General features: G+C 40.0%; 1 protein-coding gene across 4 annotated transcripts in view; it reads left to right on the plus strand.

Moving 5' to 3' along the window:
• The window catches only part of nphp4 (nephronophthisis 4), a 161331-nt gene that overhangs the window by 105289 nt on the left and 41459 nt on the right, over positions 1–14583 (plus strand). For all 4 annotated transcript variants that reach the window (XM_032519956.1, XM_032519960.1, XM_032519959.1 and 1 more), the window contains exons 17-18: positions 8753–8913; positions 9854–10037. In XM_032519956.1, coding sequence (XP_032375847.1) covers positions 8753–8913; positions 9854–10037 — 345 coding nt within the window. The remainder of the gene's footprint in view (positions 1–8752; positions 8914–9853; positions 10038–14583) is intronic.

Below are 14583 nucleotides of genomic sequence, written 5' to 3' on the forward strand. Positions count from 1 at the left end.
AAAATTATAGACTGATCATTTCTTTGTCAGTGGGTAAATGTACAAAATCAGCAGGGGATCAAATACTTTTTTCCCCTCACTGTAATTGCTAAACCAGAAAAGACAACAGACAAAACTGCAGGGACAAAATGCAACACTGTTCAAACCATAGACTGTATCAACTATGGACATAGTCCTGTGACTTCATCCACAGGTTTCTAAAGAGCCAAAATGAAACTCAAGGCGGGCGTTTCTCGGTGGCTCTGGCCGTCGCCATCTAGGCAGTGCCTAGTGGTATGCCCTCAAGGCAGAACCCCCAAGTGGCCAAGAAAATGTACACTACTTTATGATTTTGCGGTGTAGGCAAACACTTTTAAAGCTTAGGATTTTGTAACTGGTAGAATCTCCCTTTATAGTAATAATCAATAGTTGTAGCTACAATGTAGACCTTCACAAAAGTAAAGTTACCGTTCCTCACTTCAAGAGCAGTGGTAGTTGATTAACATTTTGGAATTGTGTGTATGAATGGCTCAATTCCAGTCACTGTATTTAGATCTAAGGTAATGATTTTGACTTTGCAATGTCAAACCGCAAATTGTCAATACGTTTAAGCTCCTCTGTATTAAGCCTTTCTGTTGCTTTGCTCTAGGTCATTGTGAAGGTGTGTGACCCAAAAACAGGCTCCTTTGTAAAATGTTTGGTATTGAGTTGATTGATTTTTGTATTTTTTTAGTAGTTTGTGAGTCTTCCACCCCGAGGCTGCACTGTCTGCTACCTAGTCCATGTTTGATTGTTGAGATGAGCTCTTAGTATTCAGTGTGGCCTTGACAAAGTTTGTCTTTTCCTTTTGTTAGTTTTTCAACTGTAGTGTCTCCTTATTCTGTCTCCTTATTCACTCGTGTTGCCAATCTCTGTGTAAAATTACTGTAGAAACTTTTCTAGCCTTCAATGCTCAAACAATCCTTGAAGTTTGAGCTGGCTTCAGACTGCTTGTTAGGTGTTCTCTTCCTGTTTATATACTATAAATATATATATGTGTGTGTGTGTGTGTGTGTGTGTGTGTGTGTGTGTGTGTGTGTGTGTGTGTGTGTGTATACATATGTATGTATGTATATGTATACATATGTATATGTGTGTGTTTTATTTTTCAATGGTCTCTTTTGTTGCTATAGAGAGTTACTAAAGAGCAATTTTCAAAACATTCAGTTAACATTAGCAGGCTTGTCATTTATAGATGTCAATGACAGAAAGGCTGATTATATCAACTGGAGCTAATTAATGTTAGCACCGTAAGTAACTCACTCCAAGTCCAAATCCTTGGTTATTGTCTAGTAACAAGACAATGTTTGTATATGGCAAAATATTTTTTAGCCATGCTTGTGACATGCCTCTAGGGATGTCAGTAACGGTCTGTCAGTGTGACAGTCTCTCCACCACTTTTCAGACTGAAATAACAACAATTGGACATTCATAGTGCCCAAAGAATGAATCCTAATGACTTAAGAAAACCCTGGGACTTTTCCTCTAGCACCAGCATGGGGTTGACATTTGTTGCCATTAATAAAATGTTTCAGCAATACTTCAGTACTTTGGTTAATGAACAAATACCTGGAAAATGAATGGCATTCCCATCAGCCTCAGCCGTTGTTTGTGTTTAATGCGGAATTTGCAAAGGTTAGCATGCTGAGATGCTGAACAAACATGGTGAACATTGTAAACAATATACCTGGTGAACATCAACATGTTAGCATTGTCACTGTGAGCATGGTGGGATGCTTGCATTTGCTGAAAGTGTAGCTTTGCCAAAGTACATGGTCAAAGAGCCGCTAGCATTGCTGTAGGCTCTTTGTCGAAAGAAGGAGCACTCTGTGACACCCCTCCATGATCACTGTATGTTTTTGTCATTCATTTAAACCAACCACTTTTACTTAATTTATAGCACCATTGTAAAATATTTTTTTTCTATTTCAGGTACAATATAATGGCAAACTACTACATTTTACATTTTTTTTAGTCTTTTGTAATCTTTTAGTCCCTAATCGGACAAATGAATGTTAATATAAAACATTGAGCCCACTCTTAGCTTCAGTTTAAGTGAATTACAAAAATATGAATGATCCAATTATTGTACATGATCAATGATCCACTGAGTGCTCATCATTCAGTATGAGTATTTGAAAACCCATTGAATTCTTTAAGCCTGTTGAGGCGGTGGGTGGACAACCCTTTTATGTAATGTTTCATTTACGCATTAGTTCTCAGAAAATGTCTTTCAATCCAGCTATCAAGTACACTTGCATTTGATCAAGTTGATTGCAAAAAAGGAATATCCCAGACAGGAAATCATCTCTCTCTACACAGGACATGATACATGGAAATGTGAGAGCAAAAGCCCAAACTTTGTTTGTGCACTGACATAGTAAATGGGTTAACACTATAATTCCTGAATTTTAAAGTTGGGGTCCCAAACATGTGAATTTGCCAAATGCAGCTTTGTTGCATATTTCTTTCCCACCACATACAAGAGGAAAGCAGTCATTTTATGATACAGCAGACAATCAGCTCCTTCACTCCCTAACTTCCTCTTTCCCATTGTGGCACTAAACAGACTCAGAAAGGAAGTGAGACATGGCGTCCTGCTGTTTACTTAATATAAGTTAGCTCACACAGCAATTGAAGTGTTCTGTCTCCACGATTTATTTCAGCAAGACAACAGGTGTACAATTTTTACAATTATGTGCAAGCCATTAAAATGGTTAAACTGTAGGAAGTGACAGCTAAAATAATTCACCAGGGAGCAAACAAATACCTAATTTGCTCCCTTTGAAATCATTTGCATTTTGAAGCCGCAACAAGAAAGAATTGCTGAAAATGCAGCAGTGGGACACACTGGAAGTTCTGATTAGCAAATGGTAACAGCAGGTCAATATGTGACCTGTGTTATTTTTTGCAACTATTTGCAAGGGATGGGAATAATTCTGCATATGCCCTACACAGCCACGGTACACCCACACAGCTGTTTTCATTTGCCTCCTGATTAGAATTCTTCTCAGGTCTGTGTGGGCGTGTTCAGACTGTGCTTGACTGGCATGTCTGCGACTCTCCAGTTGGATTTGTTGCATCTATTAAGGTGAATTCCGATTGAACACAAGGTTCACAGGGCTTTTGAAAAGAGATGAAATGTTTGCCAGCGGTAGAGTCAATAGGGTTTCCGCGGGGTCTTAAAAAGTCTTGCATTCGCTTAAGTATTGTGTTCTAGGTCTTAAATCATTTTAAACTGGTCTTAATTTTCCTTCACACTTTAGAATGTTTATTTGCATGATTCCGTGGTGTTGTAGTTCATTCTTTCGCTAGTTCAAATATAATTTGCTCTATTACAACTACAAATGCGACCAACATGCAACTTAAATTGCTCATATCAGCTTTCATGTTATTGCCGTAAGTTTGTTTTGGATTGTACCACAGACATGAAAGCGTTCTTAAGCTATGGGGAAGTGCAAGTTTAGTGATAACTTGGCTTAATACAAATTCAGGGCTCAGTTAAATTTTAAGCCTACTTTTTCTTATGCAAGAAACAGTTAAACTGGGAATGTTGTGTGAACAGGCACTTGAGTATCATGCACAAAGTGAGAAACATCTACCTGCTGTGTGGGCAGCTTGCTGAAACATATGAATGTATCTACTGTTGCAGATAATTACATTTAGGTGGTAATGGTTTGCGCATCATATCCCTGACATTGCAGTGAGAAACCTTAAGTGGCCAACATGCATTTTTTTTCCCCTCAGATTTGTTGGCAAATGTAGCCTCAGTCTACCGTGATGTCCTGGTTTGCGTCAGTCTCTTTATCTAGCTGTACACTCTGTGCATCCTCACTGTTTTCTCTGCCTGCAGCCTTCACAGCGTTGTTGAGAGTTGTTGATCCCCGGCAGGATTTTCAGCCTGCCTGGCCTGCTGTGTACATACCAGGCAGGCCATCCAGGTTAGGGGGGAGTGGGAATAGCTACACACACACACACACACACACACATACACACACACACACACACACACACACACAACCCTAAGGCCAGATCTGTCAGGTCCTTCCCGTTTGCGAGCACAAATACACATTCCTTTTCTCCCGCTCTCCTTCTGTGCTCTCATCGCCAGTAGTCCACTGCACACAAGCCGAGAATGTGCTGGGTGAACTAATGGTCCAAGTGGAGAGAGTTTGCGAATGGTTGGGGAGAGGAGAGGGGGAGGTGAAGGAGTCTGTGTAGGTTAGGTTTGGGGAAAAGACTTGTTAAGCAGCACAGTATTATCAAAACTTCTTTGGTCTTTGTCTCTATAGCTTTCTTGAAATCTGCCAAACAGGTCTGGAAAATTAGATTAGATTAGATTATGCTTTATTCATCCAACAATGGGGATATTCCCTTGTGACAGCAGCAGTATTTCCACAGTAAACAGCAAACAAACAAACAACAGGCAAACAAAAAATAATATGCAAAAAGTACTGAATGAATGTTAAGTGGCATTATATAAAAAGTATTTTAAAGTAACGTATAGTGAGGTATGTAAAAATATAAATATGTACAGATGTACATACATCTATTTACAGATATCTATGTACATATTACATAGAGCCATCAGGTGGTGCAGGTGTTGTAGAGCCTGACAGCGGTACCTCTCCTTCTTACATCGTGGGTGTATCAGTCTTCAGCTGACGGAGCTGCTCAGGGACTCCACAGTGTCATGTAAGGGGTGAGAGGTGATGTCCATGATGGATGTCAGCTTAGCTAACATCCTTCTCTTCCCACTTTCTCTATGGAGTTCAGAGGACAGTCCAGGACAGAGCACGCTCTCCTGATCAGTCTATTGAGTTTGCTCCTGTTCAAGCTTCCCCCTCTCTAGCAGACCACAGCATAAAGGATGGCAGAGGCCACCACAGAGTCATACTCTAAGTCATAATAGCCTCATACTGTTGTCACTGTTGTCTACCTTAGATAAAATGGAGGTGCCCCTCTTCAGTTTTTGTTCTTTTTTTTTTTCATTTTAGATATCTGATCAGAAAAACCATTCCAGCGTGGGTGGATTTTCCTCAGCATCTGTCTGTGGAACTTTCACTTCAAAATTCCCATGACATGGTGCTTTTTGGATGCTTTTATATAGGCCTCAGTGGTCCCCTAATCTGAAGTCTCTTTCCCAAAATTCAGCCTTGGTGCAGAATTAGCCACTAGAGCCAGTCACACAAAGAGCTCTCCTTAGTATGTGCCATTTCTGTGTCTGTAGCTATTGAGGAGGAGAGGGGGAGTGGGAAAGGTGGAGGGTGGGGGTGTGGCCTTGACCAACTGCCACTTTGCTCGTTTGAAAGCCATGATGTCTCTCTCTCATGGGTGGGCCAAATTCTCTGGGCAGGAAAAGCAGAGAAGGAGGAGCTAACCTTATGAGGTCATAAGGAGCAAGATTCCAGATTGGCCAATCTGAGCTTTAATTTTCTCAAAGGCATATATCTTTAAATGTTACACTTACGGCTGAAAATGACAACAGAGATAAATAAATTTGCAGATTTCACAAATCTTCGCAGTTCAAATCAACGGCCATTTGCCTACCTGGAAGTGATTTTTGTGTCAGTGGAACGCCATGGTGATTTGATCTGACAGGAGCAGACATCACCTGTCTGTGAACACCAGACCAAAAACACACACACACACACACACACACACACACACACACACACACAAAGGACCACCTGCTATGATGTAACTTAAAGGAGAATTCCGGTCGATTTCAAGATGTAGCTCTGTTGTTTAGAAATTTGGAGTGTTGTCAGTAGCAAGAAAGACAAAACCAATCGGTGCTGCCTACACCGTGTTATTCTCCTGCTAGAATTTGCACCTAATAGGCTTAAACAGGGCGTGTTTTTTGCCTCTAAACATGCTCAAAATGTCATTACAAGTGCCTACCTATGTGTCAGGTGTCAGGTTACATACTTTTTCTACATAGTCATTACTAAGGACATAACAACGGCAAATTGTTTTCTTGTGGAAAAAAATACATTTTGGAATACTGGATTGTATGAGTTTGACAATCGACTAGTGTGGAAAATAGGAAATAAACAGAGGTATGGATTACCACGACTATTATGCACTTTCACATCTACTGCAGTCAGATTCGCTGTGTTCCCTCGGAAGGAATCACTGCACAGGGGTAGGCACTTGTAATTACATTTTGAACATGTTTAGAGGCTAAAAACACATTTAAACTTGCCCTGTTTAAGCCTGTTGGGGGCTAACTCTAGCAGGAGAATAACACGGTGTAGGCAGCACCGATTGTTTTCGTTTTTTTCTTGCTACTGACAGCACTCCAAATTTCCGAACAGCAGAGCTACGTGTTGAAATCGACCGGAATTCTCCTTTAAGTTCTACACAAGTAAGGGACCTTCGAGCTTTGATTACTTTCTCACTTAAGATTAAGATTAAGTTATACTGACAAGATGAGAGGTCCTTAAAATGCTCAGAAAAAATAGACATTTGATAATCAGCATAGTGGGATGTGCGTGCCAAAAGTCCTCATTACTCCACTTCTATCCAGCCAGCCTCTTCTTCGCACGTTGAACTTATGGGGATAAAGACAGCGTGGGGGCTTTGATAAGGAGTTGCAGGAATGCTTTGGGGGAGAACTGTGGGAGTTGAGTTGGCTTATAGACCCACACTTACACCTCTGATACATGTGTGCCGTAACATTAACACAGTGCTGCGGGTTGGGTTTGGTTTGGGCTGCAGCTGACGGATTATACCCACTCACCAGCTAAGTTGGATCTCTGATGGGGTCTGTTTCATTTGAGTTATTTGAAGTTAGAGGATGAGTCATCCATGTCGTTGGATCGCAGAGCTGTCCTCAGTTTTACATTCTCAAAATCAGTCTGGGCTTTTACTCTAATCTGATTTAATCAAAATGAAATGGCTCGTGTGCATGTCCCTGCATGTGACCTTCCAGGAGGGGGCAAAATAACCGGGCTGGGCGCCGGATAGCTCTGTTGGTAGAGCGGGCGCCTATGTGTAGAGGTTTACTCTTTGACGCAGCAGGCCCGGGTTTGACTCCCTTTGCTGCATGTCGTGCCCCCCCCCCTTTGTCTTTAGCTGTCCTGTCGAATTACGTTTAAAAATGTCCCAAAAGTTAAATAATGTATTACTAAATAAAAATAACGAATGGCTAAAATATCAATGCTAAATATGTTAAGAGATTTACGACTGCCCATTGTCCTCAGAACAGCTTCAGTCCGCAAACTGTGTGTAAAGTATTTTCTCTGAAAAGAAAAAAAACCTTTCTTCTGAGTGATGAAGGGGGGCATTAACTCCTCCTAAGGGTCCATTGTAGATGTGCTGATTAAAGCCATGACTTTATCCTCCTGTTCATATAATCACTCTTGAGGTTTTCTGGCCATGTTAGGCGCCATTATCGTCTTGAATTATGGGAAACCTAGGGTGTTTCTTATTTGCTGAAATGGCCTCATATTTCCTGGTTATTGTACTCCCATGCAGAACAATCATCAGATCAAATGACTCCCAGTAGATGGCTACCGCCCCAGTTCAGATCTGTCCACAAGTTAGACAGCAGGTTACAGACATTATGGGTCTTCCTCCAAATTCAAAGTCATCTTGATCATAGAAAAAGGCAAAGATAATGATCAGATCGCTGACTTTTTCTCCACGTTTGTGTATTGCCATTGCATTAATGTAGTGTATGGGTGACTTAGTGTTGCACTTCAATAAAGATAGACAAATTATGAGATACAGACAAAACACAGTGTCCTACACTTCCCACGTCTTTGAAATTTTGTTTGCAACACTATTTTCACTATCAACTAATCTAATGAATACTGCCTTGATTAATATTTTGGTCTGTAAAATGTCAGTGAAACAACATATCACTTTTCTTTAGCCGGATTTAAATGTCTTGTTTTCCTTGACCATCACTCCAATACTTATTCAGTTAGGAAAATATGGAATAAGTCATGTAAAAGCAGCACATTTCCACAATTTACAGGGTAAAATGAGGAATGTTTGGATAAACATTATTTAAACAATTAACCATTTATTAAAATACTTGCTAGTTACTGTTCTGTCAATCAATTAATCAAATAATCAGCTAACCAATTAGAGCTCCACATCAAAGCTTGGGCTTTCAGGTTGTTGCTGTAACCAATCCTAATCAGTAGATCCACATAACTATAGGTGTGAACCTTTGTGTCAGTTGAAACATAAGCTATAATGGTTCCTAGGAGCAGATAACTAAACACTTTTAATTTTGGTTTTTATGACAATATATTACATAAATGACTTTATGTAAAAGTTGTTATTCATGTAGGTTGAGTTAGAACAACCAAAACAGCGACATCTATCGCATCCATTTTTTTCCTCGTATTTTTAGTGGATGTTGCTCGATAGCCATCTCTGTAGGAAGATGATATCCTTATTCTTAATGATTTGATGATTGTTTTTGTCTATATTGTTTCATCCTGTTTTAACTGTCTATTTTTACTCAGTGTTGCACTGTACAGCACCTAGTTACCCTGATTTTGAAAGGTGCTTTATAACTAAGTTTACTTACTTACTTACTTGCTTGCTTACTTACTAATTCAGCCTATGAAGCTCTCAGTGGCTGATTGCTTTTTTAAACTGGAGGAAATAGCCATCAACTACCATAACATTGCTTATTTTAATCACATTATTCATTTTTGAACTGCGTATGTGTTTATCTCTCCATGCTGAAGTCTTTTCTCTACTTTTCCAGGCTCTCCAGGTCTGCAGGTGCACTTCAGAGTAGATGAGGGTTTCTTGAAGCCAGGAGAGAAGCGTTGGTTCCTGCGCTACCTGGCCCTCCACACCATGCACATCGACATCTGGAACAGCGACTCATTGCTCCTCATAGGTTCCACTGCCATCGAGCTCAAGGTAAAAGACTGAGGTTGACTTATGATACAGATATATGGAGATGAAAGTGATAATTTTTCATTATTAGTTGTTGTATTACTCACAACCTCTTAATTTCCACTGACGTGGTGTTCTTACAAGAACCTCCCAGAGTTAAGCATCAACCAAAAATAAAACACATCCTTACACATGCAATGTCAATTTGTGACACACCTTTATTGTAACGCAGTGCATCTGTCATGGATTCAGGCAGAATTTCCAGAATATTAACACATTTAATAGAGTGAACCAGGTGTTGCAGAGAAAACTGCATTTTATAATAGAATGTCAAATACAAAAACTACCACTACCTACCCAGTTTTCCTCAAATACACAAAACATTTCCTAATAAGTGTTATAAATGGTTTTACTCTATGTCTACTGGGACAAGAACAAATACAAATGATTATATTTTATGAGATCTGAAAATGTTTTGGCAGCTTAACAAACCAAGTACTATTTAATTTAGCTCCCTGTGTACTCTGTGTTGAAGGATTTGACCAAGCAAGTTTCCCTCCTATTTTAATCCCAAAAGTGAAAAACAAACCACACATATAAGTTTTTTTTTAATTGAGGTCTTTTCAACTCTGCTATTTATATATTTGATAGAAACTTCCTTGCCAACCTTGATGTAAAATTGATCTGTTTAGCAATTTGATGCAATTTGTAAAGCATTTAATAAGGAAAAATTAAAGTAGTAGTTTACTATTGGGCAGTGCTGTTTTGACCTTATTCATTCATTTAGCAATAACTCCCATTCCTACTGTATATGTACTTTCATTTTCTTGCCAGACTGTCTTCATTTAATCATCAATGATGAGCACATTTGAGATACAATTATACACAAGTATGTATTAAACATACATACTTATGTATAATTGTATCTCTTTTCCTTTTCTCCTACTGTATTTTGCATCCCCAGTACATGTTGCGTCAAGGTAAATCGGCAGTGCAGGCCCTTCACGAGGTGGAGGTGCTGACCACTGATTATGTGGGAGAGGACACCCCGCTGACTAGCGCAGATGTGGGCCGACAGTCAACCCTCAGCCCCATGACGGTCCACACCATTATCAGGGGCCGGCTGCACATACGCACAGGCAACATAGGCAAGTACTGCAAGGCTGTTTTTGACACTAAATTGTTGAAGTTCTTATTTGCCAGATACTGACATGCCCATGGCTATCAACATAGAATACCAACAGATGGACAGACCAACCAAACAAACTTCCTTAGGTGTGACAAAATGATCTCAACTCAAGGTCCACCTACTAGCCTTTTTAGAGCTTCCAACTGCATTGAACTGGCACACGTGGCATTGTGTGATCAAAGTATGGAATTTTGGTTGATATTATTTGGCACACATATGGATCTCAAAGCCAAAAATAAATGTTGTTGCTTAACCTCCTTAGTCTCTTCTTCATGAATTATTAATGATTCCCATTCCCTGATTGTCCTGATTGTGCAAGTCATGATTGTTAATGGATATATGCGAGAGCCTTTTGTTATTGTGTTCCCAGATACAGTACTAGGTACTGATGAATAAGCATAAAATGCTATATGATTAATGCACTTGTATGTATTATGGAGTATTGAATGGTACGAATTTGTCTGACCAGCAAGGAAGTTGTTTCACTTTGTGTTGCTGTTAGCCCATACTCCTATGGAGAAACTTGTAAATCAGAAAGATTTAATTTAGTATGGCTTAGGACACAGAGGAGGGATGAGAGTAAATGTATGGACTGAGGGATGTCGTGAAAAGCTTGTTCCCAAAACATGAAGGTTATTGTGAGGAAAGCTGTGAAATTGTATTTGTTCTAGCTTTCAAAAGAAAATCCGGTTTCACTATCACCCAAATCTTCTTCTGCCTCTGAAATATTTACAAGTGTTTTATAATCCGATCATATTCCATTCGGAGCCTCAGATTATGAAGTAATGTTGTCTGTTTACTTTGATTGATGTGTAGAGTTGGAAAATGAATGTCTCCCTGGGGCTGCTGCTGCTGTTGAAAGTTCCCATTTTCTGAAGGCGTGCAGGCTTGCAAAGCAAACACTGTGCCAAAGTGAAATATGTGGATGTGATAGTTCTACTCCGTCTAGCAACTGAGCACCTTTTTCTCTTCCCTCGCACTCATCCAATTTGGGCCTGGCGTGCCCATGCAGTGTGATGGCAGCTGACGATAGCTTCCTCGCCATTAATCAACTGTTGAAATGATACTCCCTCTCATAAACAATGCAGCATTCTCTGGGCCTCAGAATCTCTGCAGAGTGCCATTGTTGGGGCTAAATATGCCAGCACTTATCACTCAAAGTAGGTTGAGAGCTCAGTGGGTTATTGGGTGCGCTGGGGATGGGAGGGTAAGGGTTGTGCCTGGTATGTAAATTCCAATCAAGGCTCAAATATCCATCAGGCGCTTTGGCCGACAGTCAGAATCAATTTGCGGAGGGAGGAATCGCAAGCACTTTTCTTTGTTTCTGCTTCAAACGGTCACTGCCTTTCTTACACTTCACACTTCTCTCTTTGCTCTTTATCACTGTTTTACCGTTTTCTGCTTTTCATCAATTTTCCTCTTACTTGTCTACCTCACACTCTCTTCCACCTCAATTTTTATTTAGAGATTTTTCTCCTCTCACCTTTTCTCTGTCTTTCTTTGCACATGTCATCAAGCTGCAATAAGTAAGCGCTCTTATTCGTTGGGGGTATGATGTGAAGCTTGGTCATTAAAGCTCACTGTGTGAATCAGAAGTTACTTATGGCATTTGCTGTAGGAAGTCATTGGCAGAGATTTCATAGGAAGGACAGACACACGCCCATGCACGCACGCACGTACATGCACACACACATACACAAGCATGTCTGCATATAAAATCACTCACACATGCCAAGAAGGCATGCACTCATGCATGCAGGCAGACATATAGACAGACAGGTGTAGCAGAGCGTGGACAGGATGTGTGATGAGGCAAGGTGGCAGAAATGAGAGGTGGACAGGTAGAGTATATCAATGACATCATGTGAGAACCCTGCAACTCCAAATGTTGGGATTCTCAAGTTCAATAGAAGGATTACATGGCTTTTCTATGGATTGGAAAATGTACACCTAAATCCCAACTGGATGGACTCAAAAATGCACACTCAATGACAGGCTATATTTGTGTGTTGACAGTGTGCAGATACAGCTTTTAGATTTCAGCTCGAGAGGTTAAGGAAGGTTTCTTGAAAAAGGTTGACGACACAGTGTGAGAGAAGAGAAGAAATGTGTGGCAGTGTGACAGGAAGGGTAGCTAAAGCAGTGAAAGCTTTTTTTTTCAGTGAGTCTGAAATTTCTTTTTGTTGTGAGGATCTTGTTGATTTAGAATAATGTGCTGATTTAATTTTATTCATGCATTGGCATATAATAATGTGGACTAGTGTAATGTATACCAAATAATTCTTGAATATGGGCCGAGGACCTTTTATGAGCTCAATTGCAGGCTTAATTTGAAATAGGCTTATGTAGGACAGAGGCCTTTTTTCTAATTTCCCATATTGTGTGTGTGTTATATTTTAGTCCTCGCGGTTTTCTGATCTGCTCCTGTTCTCATTTGTTGTTTATGCTGCTCGCTGTAAATGCAAACTCAGACAGATTTATCATAAAAAACGCCTTTCATTGACTCACAGGTCATAATCCCTCCCATTCCTGATAAACTTTTGATTTGAAACAATTGAAAGAAGTGTTAAATTTCAGTGACAGCTACTTCAATAGCCCTATAGAAAAATTGCATAATGGCAGTGACTTAAATTTATTAGGAGAGTGGTGAGTATAGCATGTAGTTGCTCTGACAGAATTTTTGCTTTAGAAATTCTGCATTTACCATATGGACCATGGCGTTACATTGTCAACATACAATGAATACAGTATATAATAATCTCTCCCCCCCTCTATGCCATGTTCACAAGCAATGCAGTCCTGACCACATACTGCTCTCTGCCTTTTCTAATTTTACGTGTTTTAGTCATGCATGCTATTATTCATGTCTTTGCTTCGCCCCATTGGGAATTCATCCGAATTAGACTTTATTGGAAAAAGTGAGTGGCAGAGTGGCATTTCCAAATGAAAAAGAGTGAAATACCAAATGATATCCTTTTTAATCATCACAAAGGTGGAATTGACAAGTAATTAATTAAATGGTAATGATATACGCTGTCAGGCCTATTCAATCATTCTGTAAAGCAGCTTTTATTAATAGCATCATAAGGCCCAAAGAAATTGGCTTAATCTGAATAATAGAGAGTTGTGAAAACGTGCCTCGGACATGGGGGGTTCGGTATTGCTGTCGTTTAAGGTCTTGATGAAGAAAAAAAGCACTCCTCACAGAGAATTGTACGAGTAGATGAAGAGTGAATAGACCATGACGACCACCTGCTTGTCCCATGAAACCGATCAACTGGTGAATCCAGGGGAAAACTACTACGCTTTATTGATTTCATCTGCTTAATCCACATGAACTCTGAGTTGAAAATGAAGATAGAAGCAGGGGGAGAGATACATTAAACCTGAACCTAGTTGAAAACTGCGCAAGAGCTCAACATTTGAAAGCAGGTACTTTTTAGCACCTGTCAACATTATTACGTAGGTAAAAGCCTGCTATGTCAAAGCATAATCATCATTATGTGTAAGCCACTCTTTACCAAAGATGAGAAATTAAAAAAAATTGAATGATATTTGTAATTTGTAATATTTGTAATAAGTATTTACATCATGATGTAAAGTACAGACAGATACTGTGGATTAATCGATGACTTTTGTAATATATTTTGGCTGTAGAAAAAGTTAACAAATCATATGACATAGGGGTAAATACTGATCTCAAAAGAAATGGTGCCTTCATTGGTATTCGGTATGCTCTCACTGTGTTTATTAAGTTGTGTTAGCATGTCTACATTACCATTTACCTGCCAGCAGTTGGACCTGAGGAGAGAAATGTTGTTCAGTCTCTATGTCCATTCCTTTTATCAAACGTGAGTTTTGAATTTAATGCAGATATTCATGTTCCCTGGAAGATATTTCCTAATGATTTTGCTGACATCCCTTAACCATTCGCCTATGGATATGTACAAAGACAAAATGTAGCACTCTTACTGTATGCAAGAGCTTGTTGACAGTGAGAAGGACAATGCAAGAGATTTATTTTATCAGTCCACAGTTGTTGCATTTTGCTAGGACGGCAGCTCTACTTCTCTGCTGCTCTGTCTCTTCAGATAAGGGCCTTTCAGACCAAAGGCAGCAATGACAACGCTTTGCTCTGAAACCCAGTGTGTCCAATGGCTTCCACTGTGCCACGCCATTTTCGCTGCATCGAGCAAAGCAAAGCAGCAGTGTGCTTCCGATTGAACTTTGAGCGCAGGGCGCAGATGTGCGCTGAACCCAGTGGCAACGACTACCCACGTTTGGTCTGAAAGGGGTGACCTGTTCCGGTCAACTTTGTGCCAGAGCGTGCTCTAGTGGTGACTATTACACAAAAGCATTTAACGACCCTGATCAGCATCACAGGTGAACTGATTCGTGAGCCTGCTCTTCCATCCTGTTATTCAATCCATTGTCATAAAAGTATAGATTAGGGCATGGGTCTCAAACTCGCGGCCCGGGGGCCAATTGCGGCCCGCGGGATGATA

Source organism: Etheostoma spectabile, chromosome 7, assembly GCF_008692095.1.
Source record: "Etheostoma spectabile isolate EspeVRDwgs_2016 chromosome 7, UIUC_Espe_1.0, whole genome shotgun sequence".
NCBI classification, from domain to species: domain Eukaryota; kingdom Metazoa; phylum Chordata; class Actinopteri; order Perciformes; family Percidae; genus Etheostoma; species Etheostoma spectabile.